This window comes from Phaseolus vulgaris, chromosome 9 (genome assembly GCF_051622355.1).
Source record: "Phaseolus vulgaris cultivar YP4 chromosome 9, ASM5162235v1, whole genome shotgun sequence".
Lineage (NCBI taxonomy): Eukaryota > Viridiplantae > Streptophyta > Magnoliopsida > Fabales > Fabaceae > Phaseolus > Phaseolus vulgaris.
In genome coordinates, this window is record NC_143506.1 from 12,694,041 (window position 1) to 12,720,831 (window position 26,791).

Below are 26,791 nucleotides of genomic sequence, written 5' to 3' on the forward strand. Positions count from 1 at the left end.
ATTCAATTTCTATTATTCATAAAATAAATTAATCTACCATCTTCTCCAACCCTTCAGCCTGAGATTCCACAATTTATGGGTTTTTTGTTTTTATTCCTATTTCCATCACTTTACCCAACTTCTGCCAGTATATTTTTATTGAAGTTGTAAATTTGAAAATTTTGCAGTTGGAAAAGTAAATTCACTCCTTGTTTAAAACTCAGCTGCAGTGGCTGTCACTGTAATTACCAGCTAATGAGATTTGCTTGCTAAATATATAATGTTTTGTCTGTTATTAACATAGAGTACTATGATGATATTTCCGGTCATGTTTCAATTGCAGAAAATAAGGATTTGTGGGCATGTGCAAAGCTACTCATGTACACATCTACTGTTATAAAAGGAATGGAGTAACAAAAGAAAAATGAATAGAGTTCAAATGTTCAATGGTTCTTTCCTAGCGAAAACAACAAAAAGAAGGATAAGTTCGGGTATTGGCAATTTTGTAAAAGAATGACGTTAATTTTGTTCTTATTATTCCTTTTTTATTTTTCTTTTTTTTTATAAAAAAATGTAAATGAAAATGTGAGAAATATAATGGGAAGAAGGAAAGCACGTAAGGTGTAATAGTAACAGCAAAAGAATGGAGAACGTAAGAAATTCATGGTGAGGGCCCCACTTGTACAGAACTCTGTACCTGCCGTCGGTGTTGTCCTATCCATTCCACCGGGCAAATACCAACTCACTATTCTCTCTCTTCACAATACCACAGGACCACATCAAAATAACAATAAAAAAACCAAACAATTAAATTATTATTAATTTTGATTCTAGTTGTGTTGTTGTTTCTCTAATTTCTCTCCCGCCACAAGGGAGCTACAGGAGGCGTAGATGGATCTAGGACAAAGGTTGTGACCGTTGGATTTGGGCAGATATAATAAAGATACAAAAGTTGTGTCTGCTTCCTGGTATTGATGATGATAATAAAGTTGAAAAAATAAAGGAAGGAACTAAATCTTTTTGGGACACCATTGGCATAAAAGATAATGCTAAGAATTCGGGAACAACGGTAAGTTTTGTGAGGGTTACCTGCTTGTGAGTCACTGCAGCCCAGCACCATAACCATGGGATATTTTGCCATTTGGTTCAATCTTTTTTACTGAAACCTTAACTGGGTGCAGCTTCAGCCTCCATTCTGGTAATCACAGCCAATGTGAATCCCTTTGAATTCAGATTTTGTGCCGTAAATTGTACAGTATCAACATGCATATTTCTACACCTTTTACTGAAACCAAGAAAATTCGGAGTGCTGTGTTATTCTGTGTGATCAATTCATCATTTATTACGCTAAACATCTGTTAGTACTACTACACAATTTTTCTGAAGCTCTTCCATTAATTATGGGTTTAATAATGTCTAATCGTAATAATAATGGACGTATGATGACTTAAACCGAAACTGAGTCTAATTTAGTTCATTTACCTTAAATAATGTATTTATATGATACTTTATTTAATTCAAAAAATATTTATTGGATTTTTAATAATTCTAACACAGTTTTTAACACAATTTAAAAAAAGAAATATATATATATATATATATATATTAATTTTTTAAAAATTTAAATTTATTATACAAAATTATTATTATTTTCTAAATTTTTATTATCAATTTATATAAATCATAATTATAATATATAGATTTTTGTGTTTTTATATGATACATTTTAGTCTCTTCATTTCTTTACCTATTTTATTAGTCTCAATATTTGTGCTTACCCTCCTTTATCTAGAGTATTGTTCTGGTAGCATTTTACACACAATTTTCATTCAAAGTTGAGGTTTCAGACTTGTGTTTGTATGGATCTTTTCATAAAAAACCTATGGGCAGTATCTTTATTTTAAGACTTAACATTCCAGGACTGTTCCTTTGCGTATTTTTATTTATTTTTTAATCTAGATGATTGCTTTGCTAACTCTTTCTAAGAGAGCAATTGCATAATTATTATGTCATGAAATATTCATCCAAAGTATTTTATCATAATAAGCCAATTTCATTAAAAAAATATAGATAAATTCTTAAATGGATATCAAAACTTATATGTATGCTTTGTATTTGATTTTGTAATTAATTTTAAGACAGATAATACGATCAAATTTGTCCCTTTTAGTCTATCGATAATTTATTTCAAAGAAATAATAAGATCAGTTGAGTTCGTTAACTTGTTGTATACTAAAATGTCTAATTCCTTTTCATAATTGCAGATTTATGAACATGTGTGAACCAACTCACATAAATTTTTTAAACAAATATATCAACAAAGTCTTTTGTCATTTTTCAATTTTTAATTTGAGTATTTTCCAACAATAAAAATGCAAAGTATAATTATTAATAAAAAAACTTAAAAATTATTTATTTATTATATGTTATAATTAAATAAATTTATTATTTATTATGACAAAGTAGACAATAAAATAAAATTTATATTTACATTTAATATTAATGAAATAATAAATTAAATAAGTAATCATATCGACACACAAATAACTATACATAACAATAGATACGACAAGATAGGTCGGTCTCCATGATAAGACAAGTTGGTCCCTATAATTTGTAAGTTATGCAAGATAGACCTATGCAAGTGATAGACTTAAATGTTAAATCAATTTTATGTTTTTTATAACTAGTTATAAACTAATCCACATTAATATCTTTATATATCCAAACAAGGATGATGATCACATAAAATCAATGACATTGAGAAGGAAAATGAGGGATACAATATTCAAATGCCACGAAAATGAGAGTTTTAAGCAACACAATCTATGGCATTTTCAATATGTTTACTTAGATGAAACAAAGTCAAATATCTCATAATTGAATAAAGAACGAGAAATTACTCTGAAAACTTTTGTACAAGAAAACAATGAAGTCAAAATGAATTATGCATGGTTATTGAATTCAATATGTTATAATTATATGTGTGGAGACAAAGAGATAGGAACATAAGCATCAAGTGTGGAAATAATTCTAAAATGTTTGTGATTGAAAAATGTGTAATATTAATGATTAATGTCAATATTTTTCTTATTCTTATTCAAGTTGTATTACAAGAAAAATGCATTGTGATTCTTATTAATACGATATGCCATATGTCATATCTATCATATTCATGCAAAGGATTGATTACATATAGGAATATCACTGAAGAAATTAGAGAAAAAAATAGTATGTGTGACTACTTAATTAGTTGGAAATGTTTTTTTTATGAACATTATTTTGTTATTAATAAATAACACTTCAATCATTTTATAAAAATAACTAATGACAATGATAGTGAAATATTAAATTTATGAAAATATTTATTAACCAATAAAGTGTATATTATAATAAAGAAAAATGTATCTCTAATATTTTATTGTTTATCTATGGTTGTAGTTGTAAATGTTAAGTTTATTTGTTTTTAAAAAAAATTGAAAAACCTTTAAAATATTGAGAGAAAAAACGTAAAATGAAGTCTTTGTGGATAGAGTAAGCAATAAACTAAAAAAAAAGAGAAAATAAAGAGATAATTTATTAATATATATATATATATATATATATATTACACCAAAATAGGGTGATATTAATGAATATGTCAATTCTTTTTAGATTCAATGTATAAGTTGAACATTTTACTTTTTAAATAAGTGTATAATGGTCATTATGAATAATATAACTCCTCAAAATGTTTAGAAGAATTTAAATATATAATATAACACCTTTAATAATAATGGTTTAATTGGTGTATTAAAGTAAGTGATATAATTAAAAATATCTTAAAAGGTAATATTCCAACATAATGGACAATGGTGCATCATAAATCCAACCATCACTTACCAGTGCAGTAACTAACAAAACGAGAAACAATTATTTAATAGAAGATAAGTTGTTTCCTTTTTAGTATGTAGTTTCAAGGTTTTGTTCATTAATGTTCTCTTCCTATTAAAAAAACATTAAAGATTAATATTTTAGCATGTATGATATTTTTGGCTTAAGACATGACGAAAAAGAAGATAAAAATAATCTTATTTTTTAATTATTTCATAAAGATAAAATAGAGAGAGAGAGAGAGAAAATATGCAAAATTTCAGCATTTATTGATTATGTAGAAAGGAACTGAAAACATCTTAATTAAAAAATAAGATGCATATGAATTAGAATAGTTATTTGGATAAAATTTTAACCTTTTGTTTTACAGAAAGTAAATCTCTTCCTATTTGTACCTCTCCAGAATTTGTTCATTGAGCAGCCACTCAGTCAAACAAAGCCTAAGCATTCAAAATTGCAATTAAAGATAGAACTCTAAACTAAAATTTGAAATCATAATTAGGAGATTGGAAAAATTTTAAATTGAACTCAAACTTTAATTCATAATATTGTAATTTAACTAAGATTAATATTTTTTATCCTTATATTATAATTTAAAATGTATATTTTTTTCTATATGGTCGAAAGTGTTATTGTTTTCCACTATTAATATACCATAAGTTATATAATAATAACATATTATTATGGAGATCTCACCTCAACTAGATATTAGCGTATTTTATTGTATATAAGTGGGTGCAAATCTCATCCCATGAGCCGCTTTTAAAATATAATGTATATAAATGACTTAAAGTCCACTTCGTAATAAATCCAATCCATTGAATTATTGATATTATTATTACACATTATCAATATCAATATGTAAATAAAATGCATCTTCTGTGTGCACAATTTTTTTATTTCATTTTTAATAATATTTTAAAATCAAAATTAATAACACTAATATAAAAAAAATAAAATTCAAAATATAGTGAAAATGGGAACATAAAAAAAATATACATATCTATTTATAAAAATTGTAAAACGGTATAATAGCAAATGCTAACGTACTTGTTTTCGCTAGTTGTTATAATAATAATTATTATAAGTAATTTCTGTTTATACACTTCAAATTATATATATATATATATATATATATATATATATATATATATATATATTACTTGTCAGTTTAAAAAACAATGAGTATTAGTGATTTAACATGCATTTAAATTAATTTGCTTAAGAATATATTTTAGAATAACTTTGATAGCCAAATTTAGTCGGACAGATTTTCTATTTAATAAAACGACATACAGAATCTATAAATTATAAAATCATTTTAATTTAGGGTATAACCTTTTAGAATTATATTCATTTTGTGTGTTATTTTTAAACTTCCTACTTTATTGTTTTTTCCTTTTTATATACTCTGACATTGACATTGGGTCATATAAATTAGTAAACATACAGATACTAAAATATTAATATTCTCTTCGTACATGTGTAAACATGACGAAAATACTTTATAAGTACTATAAAAAAAATTTATCAGCAATAAAAAATTATTACAATAATTTTAGGGTGGTTTAACTCTTTTATATAACAACTCCTAATAATATAAATACTTCATAACTTAAAAAAAAAATTGTAAACTCAAAATTAACAAAGGCAACTACAAAAACACACAACAAATCCATCTAGTCAAATGTTATTTATCATAAACAAACAAGTTCACAGATCACGACACCGATCAGAAAAAGAAAATCAAGCAAAAACACATTTAGATGTTAATCAATACCCGACCTTTAATTGAACTAAAGAAAAAATATAGAATGATCAATCACTTCTTCTTTAAAGATGTGTTTATTATTATGTCTCCAAATAAGGATTTATAATCTATTACGTGTTAATAGATAACAACAAAAATATTAAATACTCAAGTTATTCACACTTTGACCTTGATTATTAAGTAACTGTAACGTTGTATAAATCGTTACGATTATATTGTCACGTTATTGAGTCTATACTTAGTTCACAAGTCTATAAGTACCTCAATCATCTGAGAGAGTATATCTATCTTACTATTAATGTACTCATATATAAATAGAGTTAAAGAATCTCCTACGGTCTACATATGCATCCAACAAACAACTCAAAGATTCTTATAACGCTCACATAAAAAAGGACAACCAATATTCGATAAGAACAATATTCATCCATTATAACAAGATAAATAAATATTTGTTTATGCTTTGTTTGTATCTACAAATGAATTTGAGGGAAGAATATATATATAAAAGTGAAGTTGTTTGAATAAAAAAAAATTAAAAAAAAAATTATACAAAATTGTGTACGACAAGATAACTGTAGTTGATTAAAAACTTAATTAATTAAGATGTAATATTACAATTTTATTGTTATCGTAAAAATTAATTAAAATCAAATATAATTTATTTATTTATGTATAAAACCCACTCAGATTAAAATATGATCTCATTATGGTTGAATATCTCAATTAAAAAATATATATAAATTATTTGAAATTATATATAAAAATTATTAAAATAATTTTTAATTAAAACATAATATTTAAATATTATCATTGTAAGTAAATTAATAATTTTTTTATATTAGATTTAAATAATATTTTTTTATATCAGTATAAAATAATTTTTGTATTAATAACTATATTTATTTTTATTATAAATTACATTTATTATTTATTTATATTAACAATATTATTAAATATTTTTATTTTTTAATATTATTTTATTTACATTATATTATAAAATTAATTATTGATTAGTTACTCAAGTGTAACATATATCATGAATGTAACATATATCGATTATATATATATATATATATATATATCGATTATATATATATATATATATATATATCGATTATATATATATATATATATATATATATATATATATATACTCAATTATATCTTACTTATACTATTTTGTAGCATTAGAATTTTTCATTTTTTCCTTTTTTTTAGGTGAAATTCCTATTTATAATCTTTTATAAATGCATGAAACTAAATATGAGCACCTCTTCCAAATTAATCCCATGAAGAGTTTGTTGGAAATTCCACATCGACTAGAGATTAGAACCTTTCATTGTATATAAGTGGGTGTAAACCTCAACCCTATGAGCCGGTTTTATGGGGTTGAGTTAGGCTTAAAGTTTATTTCGTAATATGGTATCAGAGCCATTTCGAGCCTATCCTAACGAGTATTTGTGTTGGGTCTATTGTGTCACCCGCTATCGGACCACCCATAATTGAGTTAGACTTTGAAGTGAATGTCAATAACATACCATCTATAGAAGAAATTTGAATAAAAAAGTTATTATCAATTATTCAAAAATGGTAGAGACCAAATTTATATATATATATATAAAATATTATGTGAGGGAATAATTTGAACCCACTAATCGAAACAAAGTATACTTGTGTAGGAATAGTGGTGGTAGAGAAAGATGTCCTAATAATGTAAAAGAGTGTTTAACAGGTGGAAAGAAAATGAAGATATTTAGAAAGAATGAATGGTTCAAAGCAACAACACAATTAATGAGAAAACCGGACAAAACAAACACATGGGACCACTTTCCAACAACTTTCTTGTTCCCTCTGCCCCTGCCTACCATTTTTCACGGACTTTTCTTATATTCTGCACTGCACAAACAATTCATAATAACATAAAATACAATAAAAATTAATCCTATTATTAGCCTCCTCTTACACGCCACAACCACTCAAATTATCAAATTTCCCTTTCATCCACACACTATATTCAACACTGATCTTCATCTTTCTTTCAATCACTTCTTCTTTATCTATAATCTTTCATATCCACATCTTACTTAAACTGAACCAAAATCAATATTCTCTCTGAATTTAATTTTATTATTTTATTATTGTACTGGGATGATCGACCGGTCTTGTGACCCGGTCAACCCATGTGTCAAGACCATACTTTAAGGTACGAGGTCGACCATGTGTCACACGTGGCCGACCGAAACAAAGTGCTCAAGTCAAAGGTTGACCCAATTAACGAAGGTTAACCTATGTTTAGGAAACGACCTAATCCAACCATAATCGCTAAGTAACCCCCTAATCCGGCCCAACAGCGATGGCCCATCAAGGTAATATAAATATCACGCATTCCAAGGAACAAGGTACGTCATTATCTATAGTATTCCAGCCAGCCGAATACGATACCCCACTGACTTGAGCGTTGGAGTGTCATCTGCAGGTACCCCACCCGCCTGAGGAGTCATCCTACGAGAAGAACCGAAGGAGGAAGCGAAACACGACCGACCGAGTGACATCCGAAGACAATAGTTCTCCCAGTCCCCTACCTAGTTCGAGAACAATTATTTAATCTAACATTATAAAATAACTTATTTTAATAACAATGTAAAGAAACACTATACTACTTAATAAAAATATAAAGTAAATATGTCTAAAAAAACGTGGAAAACCAAAATAAAATGTCGGATCTTATTTTATGTTCTCTCCTTTGTACATCTTTCTCTTCTCATATAAATAGTGGTCAATTCAAAATATCAGACTTTAATTATTGAAAGTCACGAAACTGATATTCACCACAATTTAGTTGAAATTTCTAAAGCAATTATTCTTGCAATCTTCATCATGTAAGCATATATATACTCTTGTCTGTATTCTTCAAGTTACATTCTAATAACTTATTTCAGAGAGTTTAATGATACAAATTCAGAAATCCATGTCAAACAATCTTTTGAATTCAAATTGAAATCAAAGTTTCACTTTGTTTGATATTATTTTGTGAATGTTTGTTGACTTCTTTTCCCATATAACATTATTTCCAATATTAAATTCTCAAGTAATATCTTTTAATTTTCAAACTAACGCTCTTTGAGAATTTAGTTAATCGAAAATCGATTTCTAACATTCATTTTTTATTTGTGAAAAAAAAAACTCTCTTTAGAATTTGACTTTTGGGAACCAAATTCTAAAAGTATTTTTTCGATGATAATGAATACTTAACAAAAAATAGTCATTCAGAGGTGAACGAAATTCAATTTTTGAAAAATATAATTTCTACTTTAGTGTATAAATGTTCATTTGTCAAAATTAATCATAATGTTGTATTTGTCAAAATTAATTATACAATAACTAAATGTTTTACGGAAATCATAATGTTGTACCAAATTAAATATTGATTCAATAACCAATTTCCAAAACATTTAATTATCATATAATTAATTTTAAATAAATATTTATATGCTAAAGTCAAAATTATATTTTTCACCTCAATTTTGATCATGCTTGTGTTCATTATCATAAAAAAAAATACTTTTAAAATTCGGTTTCAAAAATCAAATTCTAAGAAAGATTTTTTCCCCAAATAAAAAATGAATATGAAACCGCATTCTCACCATAGGAAAAAAGAATGCTAGGTTGGGAATTAAAACAGAAGTGCTAGTTGGGAATTTAATATTGGAAACAGTGTTATTTACGCAAAAAAACTCAATGTTTGTCATGTCTTAGGTTTAAGTTTTTTTTGCTCACACAATTTAAATTATTATTTTTTTCTTATTAGTTATGAAAGTAACTTGCTGAAATTTTTTTATGTGTTTGATATAATTTATATATATATATATATGTATATTTATATATGTGTATATATAGAGAGAGAAATAAATACATTTAAATGTTATTTTTTAATTTTGATGAAATATTTTATTTTTCATTGTTTTAATTATGGATATAATAATATTTTCCTATTACAGAAAATATTTAAATGCAATTTATTTTTAATATTCTTTTATATTTATAATAGGATATACCCATATAGTTGTATTTATAATAAAAGTATTGTATTCAACATCTATTTTTTTTAATGTTCTAATGCATTACATATTTGGAATTGGGTTCGATAGATCTTCTTTCTTTTATTAAGAGTGATTGTAGTCCTTTGGTTAAATTGATTAAGCTTGTTGTGACAACCTTTTCTATATGAATGATATGGCGTATGATGAATTATGCTAGATTTCAGGACAAGGTTGAGGTTTCTAAGGCTATTTCGGTAATTAAAGATTTAACTTGTCTAGTGGGAAATTCGTCTAAAGGTTCAATGAAGAATGATATGTTGGATTTCAACATGATTAAGTTTTTTGGTATTAAGACTCGTAGTGGGAAAGTTCTATGTCCTATTCCCGTTAGATGGGAATTTCCTTCATCAGGCTCGGTTAAAATTAACACTAATGGGGCTGCTAGGAGTATCATGGTCTTGCTACTTGTGGGTATTTTTCGTGGGAGTATAAGAGAATTTATTGGTGTTTTTTTAGCGTTTCTTGAAATTCATACTGCTTTGGTTGCTGAGTTTTATGGAGTTATACATGCTATGGTGGAAGCTCAAAAGATGAGACTTACTAATGTTTGGCTTGAATGTGATTTTGCCTTGGTTTGTGCTGCGTTTATTGCTAGGACTAATGTTCCGTGAATGCTTCGTAATCGATTGAATACTTGTCTTAATTTATGTGGGACAATCAGGTGTAGAATTACTCATATTTTTCGTGAGGAGAATGCTTGTGCTGATAAGTTGGCTAATTTAGGGTTCATTCATAGAGAATCATTTCATTGGTATAATAGACTTCCATTTAGTCTGTTCTTAGAATTCTTTATGAATAGGTATAGTCTACCTATGTATCGTTTTTTGTTAACATGTGGGTTTTGGTCTAGTTCCCCCATATTTTTTGTATTTTCTTTCTTTTTCTTTTTTTAATAATACTTTTTTTCATGTGATGAAAGATGGTTGTTGTTACTTGAGGTGTCAGCCTAACTGAGATGTCAAGTTACATAATGATGCATAACATGAAAGCTTTTATACAAAAAAAAAGAGAGTATTGTATTAAATTTTCTTTATGCTTGTTTAATGATGAAAGTGATTTATTTTGGTACAGTAATAATTTTTTAATTTATTATAATATTTTATTTTTTTTTTATTTTTTTTTATAAAATTTTTCATGTTAGGTATGCTATTTGACATCTCAGCTAGGTTGACACCTCAAGAAAATACAAAAATATGGGGAACTAGACCAAAACTCATATGTTAATAAAAACGACATATAAATAAACTATACTTATTAATAAAGAATTCTAAAAACAGACTAGATGGAAACCTACTATAGCAATGAAATGATTCTCTGTGAATAAATTCTAATTTTTTAATTTATTCTAATATTATTTTCATTTGTTATTGTTTTTTAAAATTTTATGCGACTTTACACTCATGAAAAATGGTGTAACTACAATAAATTTTTATCTCGTGTTATTTAAACTCGATTAGACTAAATATAGTTTGTCGATACTCAATAAAATGAAATCAAAATAATAATTTAATGTATTTATTATGAGAAATTTATAAGTATATGATTACCAATTCTCTAATTCTCTTCATATTTGAAGAACTCACCAATTCAACTCGCCCAATTCCAACTGTATCAGTTTTATCTTATCTCTTTCCGATTTCCAAATACATATTGAAATTCATTAGTTCAAAGTAGAATTAAACTTTCATTCAATTTATTTATTTGCATACAAATCTCCAATTAAGTAATCAAAATATCATATTAGGAACAAAATAATATTTCTACAGCTAAAGAACAACAGTTCTTACCCACTAACATTTACGTTACTCAAATTTGACAATAAAACTTAGATTTCCCTCATTTCTCTAGTTTTCAAAAACATTACTTCCTCCCATTTTTAGGTCTAATTTCATATTCAAAATTTTAAATAAAACCGAAACAGTATAAATAAACAATTTAAATATATATATATATATAAATAAATAAATAAAAGGACCTAGCTTGCCTGATTTGGGATTCCCTAAAAAGGAATAAAATATTATAGGGTATATTAAGCAACCAAAGTCTTTAAAACTAAAAAGAGAAAAATGTTCAAAAAAAAAACCCTTTTGGTCGAACACAACTTCTATCTAGGGTTTGAATAATATAGTTATTTATTTATGTTTTAATGTTTATTTATGAGTGTAATTTATTTAAACTATACAAGAGAAATCATTTTACACGTTGGCAAACTCACTAAAAAAAGCTTTTTTAAACAGATTTATAATTCATCAGTTAACACAACTTACATTGAATTATGATAGTTTTCGTGTGGCGATAAAAAAGATTATAGTTTTCATGTAATTTAATAATATAAAAATCTTTTTAAACTTGACAGTGAATACCAACACTTTAGTGATTTTAGTTTTAATATAAATATTTCAAAATTTATCACCTTTTTTAGTTTTTTAAGAGATAATTGTTTTTCATTGATTATTAATCACTTTTTACTAAAAAAAAATAGTGAGTACTATAGTTTATTTTAATTTAATATAATTTTATGACATAGTTAATCTAAGTTTTAGAAAGTAAATTATATGAAAAATATTTTATATTTATTACATTGTGAAGATTTTTATGTAAAATCAATGATTCACATATATAAATTTTATTTTTTAAAAAGGATACGTGTTGGTTTTCTGTTTAATTGTATTTATTATTGTATAACTTTTACCATTTAAAAAAATATGTGTTTATAATTTTTTTTATAGAAAAGATTAATATATATATATATATATATTAATGAATATTGTATCAGCTGTGGTCTTCTCATTTCTTTGAGTCTTTACTTCAATTTAAATATAAAAATGTGTATATTTAATTGTTGTATAATAACGGTTAGTAGATTTTAATTTTTTTTAAAACAAAAAGAATTTAAAAAAAAATTAAAAGATACAAGTTTATTATTTCTTTTTTTTTAATTTTTTTATTCGTTGTTAGTTTAAGATTTTATAGAAAAGGTGTTGATTATTAAGATAGTGTGAAAAAGGTATTGATTATTAATGTTTTAAAATAAATAATTAATATTATTTTAAAAAATTAATATATTTTAATGTCATAGATGAAAATCTTTTATTGTTAAAGATTTTTTTTAGTATCATTTGGAAGTAAAATATTTTATTTGTTTTTAATGAAAAGATTGATACGTTAATTTTATTTTAAATGTTGAATAATGCGGATACACTTTTCACTGTCTTGATGTGTACCTTACTATTTGAAGACTAAACTTATACAAAAATATACTACCAAATATAAATAACATCTATCTCGTATTCATATTCTTTCTACCTTATATTATAATCATTTTAATTTTTTTCCGAGTTCAACATAAAAAATATCTCTACATTGAGATCAAATTTTAATTTGTTCCCTTGTGAGAATAAAATTGAGGATGATTGAATACATCTAAAAAAATTCACACAAAATTAAATATTTACAACCAATAATATTATTTTGATAAAGTTTGAAACTACGACGTGATAATTTTTTGTTGCAATGAGTAAAGGGAGGGATGAAACCCATGTAGATTTAAATTCAAAACAGCAAGAGTATTGTGTTTACAAATTGATAAAATGTCCAAACTGTATTTGTCATATTAAATAATTAGCATTCATAGAACTAAAGGAATATAAATTTGGACAACGATTTTTTCAAATGTTTATTTGATTAAGTTCAAAGGAAATTCTGTAAATAGTTATATTAAAAAAATAAATTATCATATATATAAATATAGGTATTACTATATGCTATAATTTGCTTTCTTTATTAACAATAATAAGGTGATTAGATTAATTTTATAAATCAGTGATACCAGAACAAAGGTATTTACTTATTATAATTAACATTGGAAGAAGAATATATGATGGAAGACTATGTTATACGAAAAAACAATAACAATGGACATTCAATTCGTACATTAAGAAAAGTGTGGCTGAATGGATTGAATAATATGTACGAATTATTGTAAATATTTTGTACCATAAATCAATGTAGTACTTTAAATAAACATAGCATACATTTGGTAAAGTACATTTTATTTTGCTGATTAAAAAAATAAAAGTACATTTTATTTTAAATTGAAGATTTTAAATTGATGCGGTTTTCGGTTTGGCGTGGAATAGCGCCAGTGTCTCTTGAACCCACATGTTTTCTTCTTTCATCTCATCATTTCAATTTTTAACAACCACCACTACTAATTAAAGTGTTAATTTCAACTTGGATAAGGAGGACATGTGGGTCTAAAAGGAAGTAGAGGAGTTTGGGTACACAGTTAAATCGGTATACTTCGAGAGAGTAGGGGAGAATGAGACGGTGTTTAAAAAGTTTTGGAAGAATAAAGTTGTACTTACTGCTTTGGTTACAAATTGGAGGGTGTTGGAAAACAAGTAAACCACCAAGGCTAACCTGGAAAGGCGCGAAATCATTGCTGCAAGTTCCATGTGTAGTCTTTATGGGGTTGAGGAGGAGACTAACACTCATTTGTTCTTTGAGTGCAAATTTGGTTGGTTATTGTGAAATCATTGTTATGCATGGTTGAGCGTGCTGAGCGTGTTTCACAATGTTCAATTGTTAAATTTTTTTCAGTTTAAAATGAGCAACGTGCCTGATTTGGTGAATGAGGTTTAGGTGTTGTTTGGATCACAGTAGTCAACGAGGTTTAGAAGCATAAAACAAGGTTATTTTTAACGGGAAGTAGTGGATGTTCTATAAGTTTTTGCTTTGGTTCAATTAAAGGCTTGGTTATGAGTTACATCCAAGTCATAGTTTGCGAGTTTTTCCTTTTCTGATTAGTGCATAGATCCGTTGGTTTGTATGAGAATGATCTCACGACGTATTCATTCAAACCGTTTCCCTAGCTGTCTTCCTCTGGGTTAACTAGGAGAGTTATGTTTTGACAGATTTTGGAGTAAGTATTGTGATGAAGATTATGGGTGAGTTTTTGTATAAGGGTTGAATCATCCTTAAAGTGATTCATATTTATTTATTGTTTATTATCGATAAAAAAAAACTACCAATCAAAATTATTTGAATTTTTTATTCATAAAAATAATACTTTAGTATATATTATTGTTTTGTTTAATCCTTTGTAGTTTTGTAACTAGTATTTTGCAGTTGTAAAAGCTCAGCGCTACTAAAAGCACCTATATATACGTTGAAATATTTGCGTGAAGTTTTCAAAAAGAGTAATTGTTCTTTAATGTTACTATCTATGCCTATTAATTGTGCCTTTATCATCAGTTTTTTTTTGGTACGCCTACCTGCACTGTACTTCCCAATAAAATATACATATAAATTCTTTACATTCAAAACATTATAAATTATCAAGAATTTTAAAATTTACAAAACTATCTACTTTCTTTTCAAAGCATGATTATACTAGGATCACAATCATAAATAAAACCGAAAAATGAGTTACCTATTTAATTTAACATAATTACAGATAACATAAAACATATGTAATTTACATATTATATATATATATATATATATATATTGTAATAGTATTTTCCAAATACTAGCATTAAGTTTAAAGTTATTGACTAATCCCAGTACTTTATTTGTTTGACAAATCTAATTATTCCACTGCGTATCTCATAAACCAATCTTGTATGAAAAGTAATTTTTTAAAATATGACAGTTAATTAGATGTGAATTTAATTTTTTTATTAATAATAAATATTAGTTTAGATATAAAAAATGTATTTAATTTTTAAAATAATATTTAATTTAGTTAATATAGTAATTAATTATTTTTAGTCTTTAAAATTATTTATATTAAGGATTTTTTATAGTAAGAAAAATTTTAAAAATAGAAAAAACTCCATAAAATTAGATAAAATATAAAAGAAGGGAGAATAAACATGGTTAGGAGAAAAAGAAAAAACAAGGGGTAAGACTCTTAAAAAGCTGCTATTAATATTCTCTTTAGACCAAACTTACTTAATGTACTGTGATTAATGGATTCATCTCATTTCCACTGCACTGTAGTATCTTAAAATTTTATTTTAAAGGCATTGTTAGAAATCATATATTTATTATCACCCTAATTAGTTTGAAGAATCATAGACAATAAAATCTCTTTAATATTAGATATATTCCATTCTATAAAAAAAAAAATCCCTTTTAGAGTTTTACTTTAATAATTTATATTTTATTAAATAAATTTCATATTATCAAATTTTAAAGTTAATTAAAAATCAACAACAAATACCCATATTTGTTGTCCAATTTTATAATGAACGAAATTATACATTAGTAAGAAGCTGTCTTTGTTTCATAGAATCTTTGAAACAATGTCATTTAAAAAAACAGTGACAAACTAGAAAATTTAAAAGGATAATAATAAATTGAAAACTCACATTTTTCATATAATTATATTATAACTCTTTATATTTCAATATTTTTTAATATCATTTAATTTCAAATCTACTATTTATTATATATTTATTTCTAAATTCATCACATAAAAACATATATATATATATACAATTCGATAGGTTTTAGAAGTATCATTTTTTAATTTAAAATTTAAAATAGGTTGATAAAAATAAGAGCGTGTCTTTGTTTCATGAAACAAAATAATGATAAAAACTAATATGTTAAAGAGTAAAATACGGAAAATAGAATACCTAAAATGACAACCTTAATTTATAACAACAATAAAAAAAAAAACATAACGAGTTAGGACATGTGCCCCACGGTGCTTAAAGTGAGTCCGTCATGGTCGATTCCTGGTCATATTATTTCACATCTTTTGTTTGTTGCTGGAATAGCAAGTTCCGGAAATTAAGTTCGCAACTGAAAGTACATTTCTGGTTTTTTATCACTTGCTAAATCAATGACTTATGTAGTTTTGTTGCTAAGTAATTTGTTTTTTCATACTCGTTAATAGCAGAGGTTTTAGGTAGATTATGTCGTCCTATATTCAAAATTTAGAATCCTTACTGAATCATCGTACCAAAAAAAGAGCTCTTTATTTTTCATCCTCATTCTTCTTCTGTTACTCACCATTAATAATTTTATTACTAACATAAAGAGTTCCGGAACCTAACTTTTCTGTTTTTCTTGAATTTTTATTGGTCATCATTATTACTTTTTTAGGTGGTGCAAATTAAGGCATTGTTATCTGGGTCTTTTATAATTTTATTGGTCATATGACGCTAAAGAGGCACATAAACTAGAATGGCAATAAAAACATTAATAAAAGTTTTTGTTGTGTTATGTGAGAGGGATAAATGGATGAGATTTAATATCAAAAAATTATGGATAACTTATATAATGAATTATGGTATTATATTTAACTCAAAACATTAAGATAATTAAATTATATATATATATATATATTATTTTTTAAATATTATTCAACTTTCTTATTTAATGTAATGTGGAACTTAAATTTATATTTTGATTTCTAACAATTTTTTCTCAATAAAACACCTTCCACATTAGTACCATAAGTAAGTGACCCTTACTTATTTCACATTTTACTTGTAATAAATTATGAATTATTTGAAGCTCATTTATAAAAAAAAAACATTTTTCATCTAACTTGAACCAAGTTACTTGTCTCAATGAAGTGAAATAAAATTACTATTTGTAGAGTGTAGAGATGCAAGAAGAAAAAAAATGGTTTTAAAGGGGGAGATTCTTTATTAAATAACTTGGTCTTAGTTTCATTTTCATTGTTCAAAGTGTAGTTAGTGAAAACCAGTTTATCTCGATTACTATTATCTTTGATTGGTGGATTATGAGATAGGTTTCCGAAAATGAACATGAATTTCAATTTTAGATAATTTGAGAATAAGAGGAAAAATGAAGGAAATTAATTATTAATGATTATAACATGGTAAAGATATAAATACGAAAGTGATGGCTGTTACATTTGCGATGATACAGTAGAAATTGGTCCCCATGCTTGACTGCATCAAAAATGTTCAGAATGGACCAAAATCTCAAACCTCTGCCCGGAGGGTAATAACGTCTAAGAAATTTTGATAGCTAACTTTCATATAAATTTAGCTGAAATTATGTATCAATAAAGTCGTTGTAGTATAGTGGTAAGTATTTCCGCCTGTCACGCGGATGACCCGGGTTCGATCCCCGGCAATGGCGTTTTTTTGAGATTTTTTTTCAACAATTATTTTAAAAATTCTTAATATCTTATCTCTTTTAATACTATTTGCTTCTAATTTGAAAATATCATAATAGATGATATATATATATATATATTTTGTATACTATATGTATGGATTTATTCATTTAATAGTTTTTTAAAATTTCTTTATTTTTAAAATGTTATTAATGTTTGCTATTTTTTTTTACAACAAAATATAACTAACAATTCAGAGCTAAGTATCTATAAGTGTTTGTAGTTAGAGGATACTACTAACCATTGACATTACATTTGTGTGATTTGAATGTTAAATGCAAAATCTTTCAACAGATATGTTAGAGTGGTAGCATGTGATAATACTTTTATTTAGGGAACATGTGTTGAATTTATAGGAACATGATTTAGCAAGATAATTTGATAATACATATAACACTTTTATTGTTTTTATTGTTGTTAGATAATTGTTTTTTATATTAATGGTGATTATTATTTGATAGTACTTTATTTATTTATTATGCAATATAATTTTGGGTTAATTATGTTTTTGTTTTTATTAATGTAAAATTGATTTTTTTTTCTAAACAGTGAATCTTTGATGTTTATAATTAATTATTGGCTCATCGTTTTTGTTTTTTTTAACAAACGAATTTTCAATGTCGAATATATTATAATTGTAGTATGATAGGTCAAGTTGAAGTAGTTTGTAAACTCTTGTGAAAAGGAATAAAATAGACATGGAAACAATCTTAAATAATAATAAATATTCAATATAGTAGTCCCATTATTTTCTTCTTTGTTACAATAATTGAAATAACATTAATTCATTTAAATGAGGGATTAACATTTAAAATTGAAAAATATCAAATACAAAAGGTAGGGAAAACATGTAAAACATAAAAAAAAACACATAAAAAAGTATACATAATAACTCGATTGGTTTATGGCTAAAATAAATATCTAAGTAGGAGACATCATTTTTGGCTTGAACAATAATATTATAAATTTTGTTGAGTTAGCATGAACTATTTTAACATCCTATTTCATACTAAAATTATGTTTGTCACATAAAAAAAAAAGAATAAAGACTCATTTAAATAGCTTTCGCATTACAAGTATCATTGTAAACTATGCCTATAATTAAAAAAAAAAAGGAAGAAAATATGTGTTAAAAGATTAGATGAATCTAGTTTTTGAGAACTTATTCTCTTTTAATTGATTTAGTTTTTATTATAATTTTTAAAATTTATCTTTTTTAAGTTAAAACTTATAAAATCAGTTAAAATAACAAACTAAAATTATACATAAACTTAAATACAATAATTCAAAAGTATATTAGATAAAAATAATAAATTATCAAGATACAATAAAGCATTTACCTAGTAACATTTATTGTTTAACTTAAACACGTTCCTATCATTTTGTCTTGTTTTGAGAAATGTTACATAACCAGTTCAGTTCTTCTTAGAGTCACAACATCTTCATCTCAAATATATTAATTTGTACAATATGTTTTAATAAAATACACACAAAAAGATTCTTCGGTTATTTTTAAAATTTATTTTACCTTATATTCCATCAAATGCAACAAATTAAATTTTATTGGTTTAAAAGTGTTAATATTTCTTTTTCACCTTTTATGTTTTGTGGTTTTATAAAACACCTACTCATATATTTTGAGAAAAACGTCTTAACTCTTACCAGTTTTTGTGTGCAATACTATGATGACATTATTATCTTTTGAAATATTCACTTGTGTTTTTTTTAAGTTGATTTTACTTATGACAATGTCATTTTTTTTACATGATTAATACGTGAAAATCACATTTTTAAATTAAAGCATGAGTGTACAAATACAATTATAATTTTGATACATTACTAGCCTAAGAAATTTTATAATTTTATTTGGAGAAAAATTTATAATTTAATTGAAATACATTAATAGTGTTTGTTTAAAGTGATTTAGTTTAGTATTTGCAAGAAAAAGGAGGTACAAATCATTTGTGTTTGGATTTATGTATTTGGGACAATTTAAAAGGATGGAAAAGAGTAGGAGAAGGAGTTTATTGGCATCTCATCCATGAGTATTATAGTGAGATCAAAGTGCATTTATTTTTTCCCAGTACAGTGTTGATAAGTGAAATTTTTTTGTCTTTAAGATGAAACTATTATTGTTTGGAAAATAATAATTTTTGTCTCACTAATTTATTGTTTGATTTAATTTTTGTATTTTATTTTCTCAGTAATAAATTTGCATGTGTCTTTATTTTAGTAGCTTGGATTGATTCAGTCTCATTATGGATTTGTCCCATTTTACAGGGTAAGATATGATATTGGTAGGTTTGTTATGAGTTATAATTTAAGAACATAATGATTATGCTTCTCAACTTCATTGTGTGTATTTAAGAATAGCATAATCAATTAAAATAACTTGCATAAACAGGAATGTATGCAAGTATAAATGGATATAAATGGATTATATAAATTACCTTACTCGATTATGTCACTTCATGATTTTATTTTTTTTTAAATAATCACAATCATACTTCAATATTTATCATATGTAATTTTCTTTTTTACCAATGTGGATGCTAAAAATTGTGTAAATAAGACCTTTAGTGTTGTTTACCATTTTGTGTGAAGATTTTTATAATTTGTAAACTATTTAATTTTCATAATTCATAAACTAACACATCATAACCCAAAATAAATTGAAATAATTATAGTATAGTTAATTATGTAACATGTAATGTAATGGAATTTTAAGTGTATTTTTTTTAATTGATATTAAATGAGAATTTATTTATAATTTGAAATATTACAAATTTTGTAATACACTTTTTTTTATTTGTAAATCAATTTTCAAATTTTACAAATTTTTAATACACTTTTATATTTTTACATTAGTATGAAAATGTTTCAACCTTATTTTTAATTATATATATATATATTTATTTTTGTAAAAATGATTATTTTTCTCTAATCAAACGGTGAATCTTTTGGATATTTATAATCAATTATTGGAATGAGTATTTACTGGTTTTTTTTAAGTAACAAACGAATTTTCAGTGTCAAATATATTATAATTGTGGTATCATAAGTATATTATAACTGTGGTATCATAGGTCAAGTTCAAGTAATTTGTAAACTATTGTGAATAGGAATAAAATAGATATGAAAACAATCTTAAATAATAACAAACATTTAATATAACCATCTCATTGTTTGTTCTTATATTATTATAATAGTTGAAATAACATAAATTTACTTAAATAAGGAATTAACATTTAATATTGAAAAATACTAAATATAGAAGGGTGGGGAGAACATGTAAAACATAAAAAAGAACATCGAAAAAAGAACAGAACAACTAGACTGAAAATCATTGTTTATGACTAAACTAACACTACAAGAAAAATTGGAATTACATACAACCAAAATCCGTATGTAAAATCCAAAATCCGTATGTAATGTAAAAAAAATTATTTTTAACTTTTTCATTATTTCTAATTATTATTTATGTCTATTTATATTATTTATTAATGTTGGAAGCCATCTGCACTTAATATGACTCTTTTTCTTTGAATAGTGTCTCTTCTTATCTAGTAGTAATAATTTCCATAGCAGTCACAACGCGACAAGATCCAACTTGCCCTGCCATCTACCACTAGAAGGTTAATTTTACATACGGATTTTGATCCGTATGTAATAATCCGTATATAATTCGCGTTTTTCTTGTAGTTTAAATATATAAGTAAGAGGCATTGTTGTTGGCTTGAACAATAATATTATAACCTCTAAGAGTTAACCTGAACCATTTTAATATCCAATTTCATACTGAAATTATGTTTGTCACATAAAAAAAACAAACAGATAAAGAGGTATTTCAATAGTTTTGGTACTACAAGTACCACTAGAAAATATGTCTATAATTAAAAATAGTGGAAGAAAATATGTGTTAAAAGATTAGATGAATATAGTTTTGAGAACTTATTTTCTTTTAATTGATTTAGTTTTTATTGTATTTTTTTTAAATTTATCTTTTCTAAGTTAAAACTTATAAAATCAGTTAAAATAACAAACTAAAATTATAAATAAACCTAAATACAATAATTCAAAAGTATAATAGATAAAAAAATAAATTGTCAACAGGTACAGTAAAACATTTACCTAGTAACATTTATTATTTAACTTAAACACGTTCCTATCATTTTGTCTTTGTTTTGAGAAATGTTACATAACCAGTTTACTTCTTCTCATGGTCACTTCATCTCAAATATATTAATTTGTAAAATAATGTTTTAATAAAAGACACAAAAAAAATTCTTCGGTTGTTTTTTAAATTTATTTTACCTTATTCCATCAAATACAACAACTTAAATTTTATTGGTTTAAAAGTGTTAATATTTCTTTTTCACCTTTTATGTTTTGTGGTTTTATAAAATACCTACTCATAAATTTTGAATGAATAGTCTTAACTCTTATTAGTTTAGTTTTTTTGTTGTGCATTATTAACTTTTGAAACATTCACTTATGATTTTTTTTACATGATTAATACCTGAAAATCACATATTTAAAATTAAAGCATGATGTACAAATATAATTATAATTTTGATACATTATTAGCCTAACAAATTTTATAATTTTACTTTGAAATTTTTTTATAATTTAATTGAAACACATTAATAGTTGTTTCAAGTGATTTAGTTTAGTATTTGCAAGAAAAAGAAGTTATAAATCATTCGTGTTTGGATTTATGTATTTGGAACAATTTAAAAGGATGGAAAAGAGTAGGAGAAGGAGTTTACTGTCATCCCATCCATAAGTATTAGTGAGATCAAAGTGCCTGTAGTTTTGCTCAGCACAGTGTTGATAAGTGAATTTTTTTTGTCTTTTAAGACAGAGACTATTATTGTTTGGAAAATAATAATTTTTGTCTCACTAATTTATTGTTTGATTTAATTTTTGTATTTTATTTTCTCAGTAAGTAATAAATTTGTGTGTCTTATTTTAGTAGCTTGGATTGATTCAGTCTCATTATGGATTTGTACCATTTTACAGGGTAAGTTATGATATTGGTAGGTTGGTTATGAGTTATAATTAAAGAACACATTATGATTATGCTTCTCAACTTGGTTGTATGTATTTAAGAATAACACAATCAATTAAAATAACTTGCATAATATGCAAGTTTAAATGGATTATATAAATTACCTTGATTATGTGGCTTCATGACTTTTTTTATTTTATTTTTAAATAATCACAATCACAGTTTATCATTTTGTAATTTTCCCTTTTTATCAATATGGATGTCAAATATGTATAGATGAGACCTTTAGTTATTTACCATTTTGTGTGAAGATTTTCATAATCTGTAAACAATTTAATTTTCATAACTCATAAACTGACACATCATAACCCAAAATAAATTGAAATAATTATATAATATGAGATGTAATGGAATTTTAAGTGTACTTTTTTATTTAATTGATATTAAATGAAAATTTATTCATGAATTTGGTCCTCAATGCAGATTTGAAATATTACAAATTTTTAATACACTTTTATATTTTATATTGTTATGGAAAAAATGTTTCAACCTTATTTTCAATTATATATATATATATATATATTTTAAAGTTTAGATAAATGTTTATATTATTTTTGCATTATATAAAGTATTTCTTTCATAATTGTTCATTTCTTATTAAATTATAATTATTATAAACTTGTTGCTGAAATCTACTTATTTTTCTCAATCAGAATAATTTCCATCTCTTTCTCTTACTTTCTCCTCTTTTTCACCCCTACTCCAATCCAAACAAAATGAAGAATATGAATATTTTGTACACTCCCATTTAATCATAATCTCTTACAAAATTAAAGTTATTGATTTTTATAATAACTACATAATTAAAGGCAAGTCCTACATTTTAGAATAACACCTATTTTTGTGTGTAAAAAGATCTTTTCCACTAGCAAAGTGTCAAAATAAATTACTTGTCTCCTATTATTTTAACTTTCTTCATTCTTCTCTTACAATATTTTTCTTTGAATAGTGTCTCTTCTTATCTGGTAGTAATAATTTCGGTAAGCGACAAGATCAACTTGTCCTGCCATCCATCACTAGTTTTGTAGCATCTCAGAGTGTTTCATGATTTTCATCTCCAGTAGTAAGGAGCACATCCTCAATAATTGAAGTAACAGAAAAATAATAATCAGATAATTGGATTAAACTAACCCAGAAAAGATACTATTGTAATAATTAGATCTAAAAATCGAATGTGATCACAAAATAATGCACAATGCTTAGCATACAGAAGACTCAAAAGGAATAATTAACAGTGAGAAGGAAAACAACAAAGAAAGAAATTAACAGTGAGAAGGAAAACAACAAAGAAAGAAACAAAAATGGAGAAGGGTTATATCATGCCCGTGCCAAGATCCTTCACGCGGAACCCGGGTCGGGTCTTCACATGGTGATATCGCGCATGTTGTGTTAATTGTGTGAGCCGTTACGTTAAAGGGAGAAGAAAAAGAAAAGAAAAGGCAAAGGAAAAGGAAAAAGTGTTTGGGAAGATCGAAATTGGAAGGTGGATCCATCACCACCCGTTGTGGCATAACCACTTTGAAAGGGCTTAGTTTGAGTAGAGGTGAGCTAAGCCCATATGTGGGCCCCATGGGCAGTAATAATTAGGTGATCAAAAGGCAGTGCACATGTTATGCTAGGTCTCCGCACCACCATGCCTTTTATAGCGTCTACTTGTCAATCACGTCCCATCTTTTAACGCTGCTGATACGCGTGGCCCTCAAGATATTCGGTGAGGGTTTCCGCATCTTATTATAACCTCCCCAACTAGCTCCTAGAGGGAGACAACACCTTCTATTCTTCAACCATTACAAGAAGTGGAAGCAGCGCATTCCTCGTGAGCCTCTTCTCTGTCTTTGTTTAGATCGGCTACTGGAACTCACAATGACTTCCGACGGAGCAACGTCGGCAGCTGCGGCTGCCAATCGGAGGAAGCCGTCCTGGAGGGAAAGAGAGAACAACCGGCGGAGGGAGAGGCGGAGAAGAGCCATAGCTGCCAAGATATACACTGGACTTAGGGCACAGGGGAACTACAATTTGCCCAAACATTGCGACAACAACGAGGTTTTGAAGGCTCTGTGCATCGAAGCTGGCTGGACTGTTGAAGAAGACGGCACCACCTATCGTAAGGTATTCTTCTTTTTCCTTCTCTCAACTTCTTCATTCTCTCAACGTGTTTAATTTCATGGAGATCTCACTTTTTCCGATTTTGCATTCACTGTTCACTGTTTGATTCAAATCTTGCTCCAATAACATGAATCCTCACTATTTTTTTTATCTTTAGTTTTCTCGTGTCTGTAAGAGAGAGAATATGAGTTGTTCTTTAGAACAAATAGGTAACACATGAATCAACAAGGTCAATTTTCCTCAACCAATGATGTGTATGCTTCTATTCATGCTTAATTGTTTAAAATGATCATGTTCAATTATGAATTCAATGTTAAATTGCCTAGAACTAGAATAATCACTTTCAAATATGAATAAAAGTGATTTTGTGTGTTTTATTTTACAAATAGGAGAATTGATGTTGACTTGAAATTTGATTGTGTTGAAACATTTTTTCTGTTAATTTTTGCATGTAGTAAAAAAAAAATAGACCCTAACTTTGGGATAAAATTATTTAAAATAAATTGCTTAATTTCTTAACCTATTTTTACTAGAAGTGAATGGTGCAAATGTTAAACGCACACCGAGGTGTAATTAAGCAAAATTGGGATGTCTAGTGTAGATACTTTGTAAAAGATATGGATGTACTGATTTGGTTTCGGGTATGACTATTGTTTGTGGAATAGGGATGCAGGGTACCATTTCCAGGGGATGGCGCTGACACCTCCATCAGAAACACCCCCTTTTCATCACAAAATCTGAGTCCTCTTTCTTCTTCGTTTCCAAGTCCAATTCCTTCCTACCAAGTTAGCCCCTCCTCCTCTTCTTTTCCGAGCCCTTCTCGTTTGGATGACAACAACGCGTCAAATTTGATTCCTTATATTCGACATTCTTTCTCTGCTTCTCTCCCTCCTCTGAGAATATCAAATAGCGCCCCTGTGACCCCGCCTTTGTCTTCGCCAACTTCAAGAAACCCCAAACCAATACCCACATGGGACTCCATTGTCAAAGCCTCCATGGCATCATCATTCAACCACCACCACCAAAACCACCCTCTCTTCGCTGCTTCTGCCCCGGCTAGCCCCACACACCGCCAGCTTCATGCCCCGCCCACTATTCCCGAATGTGATGAGTCTGATACCTCCACTGTTGAGTCTGGCCAGTGGTTGAACTTCCAAGCATTTGCACCTTCTGTTTCTGCAGTGCCCATCTCTCCCACCTTGAACTTTATCAAACCTGTTGTGAGTCAGCAGCACATGCACAACCTCAACCACCCTGATAACCGTATCCAAGAGATGAGAAACTCAGAAGTGCAATTTGGGGTGCAGGTGAAGCCCTGGGTTGGGGAGAGGATTCATGAAGGGGGATTGGATGATTTGGAGCTCACACTAGGAAGTGGGAAGACGCTTGCTTAGGCGGCAAACACTGTTTCCTGGATTATGTCAGATTGAGAGGGTGAGGATGAGTGAGACCCTACAATTGTTTATTTAATTTTGGGGTGTTGAAACTTGAAACTCAAGTAATTGTTAGTAGATTGTCATGCTCTCTAGCTGCAAGCAACACTTCTTATGTATGTAGTCACATACTAGTTATTGGAATCCGCAAGTATAAGACTTCAGGGCGCTTTATGGTTACAGTAACTACGTGCAAAACCAAGACTCTTCCTTTACTCATTTTTTTATCATATCAATTTTATTTATATTTTTAAGGATTTCAGTTTTTAAAAATATAAACAAATAAAA

The 26,791-nt window shown here is 26.6% G+C and overlaps 1 protein-coding gene and 1 non-coding gene across 2 annotated transcripts; both read left to right on the forward strand.

Annotated features, from left to right (window-relative positions):
• Nucleotides 1-17,784: 17,784 nt before the first annotated feature.
• Nucleotides 17,785-17,856, forward strand: TRNAD-GUC (transfer RNA aspartic acid (anticodon GUC)). Its single transcript has one exon. It is a non-coding gene; the product is annotated as a tRNA-Asp (tRNA).
• A 6,824-nt stretch (nt 17,857-24,680) lies between these two features.
• Nucleotides 24,681-26,689, forward strand: BZR1 (Brassinosteroid signaling positive regulator (BZR1) family protein). The gene is made up of 2 exons (XM_068625483.2): nt 24,681-25,073; nt 25,736-26,689. The coding sequence occupies exons 1-2, from the start codon at nt 24,828-24,830 to the stop codon at nt 26,462-26,464; spliced, it is 975 nt and encodes a 324-aa protein (XP_068481584.1). The 5' UTR covers nt 24,681-24,827; the 3' UTR covers nt 26,465-26,689.
• The last annotated feature ends 102 nt before the right edge of the window (nt 26,690-26,791 follow it).

Bases quoted from the DNA above. Each gene is read 5' to 3' on its own strand.
- BZR1 (XM_068625483.2), top strand. From the start codon at position 24,828: ATGACTTCCGACGGAGCAACGTCGGCAGCTGCGGCTGCCAATCGGAGG. The intron at 25,074-25,735 runs GTATTCTTCTTT...TTTGTGGAATAG, and splicing joins ACGGCACCACCTATCGTAAG to GGATGCAGGGTACCATTTCC.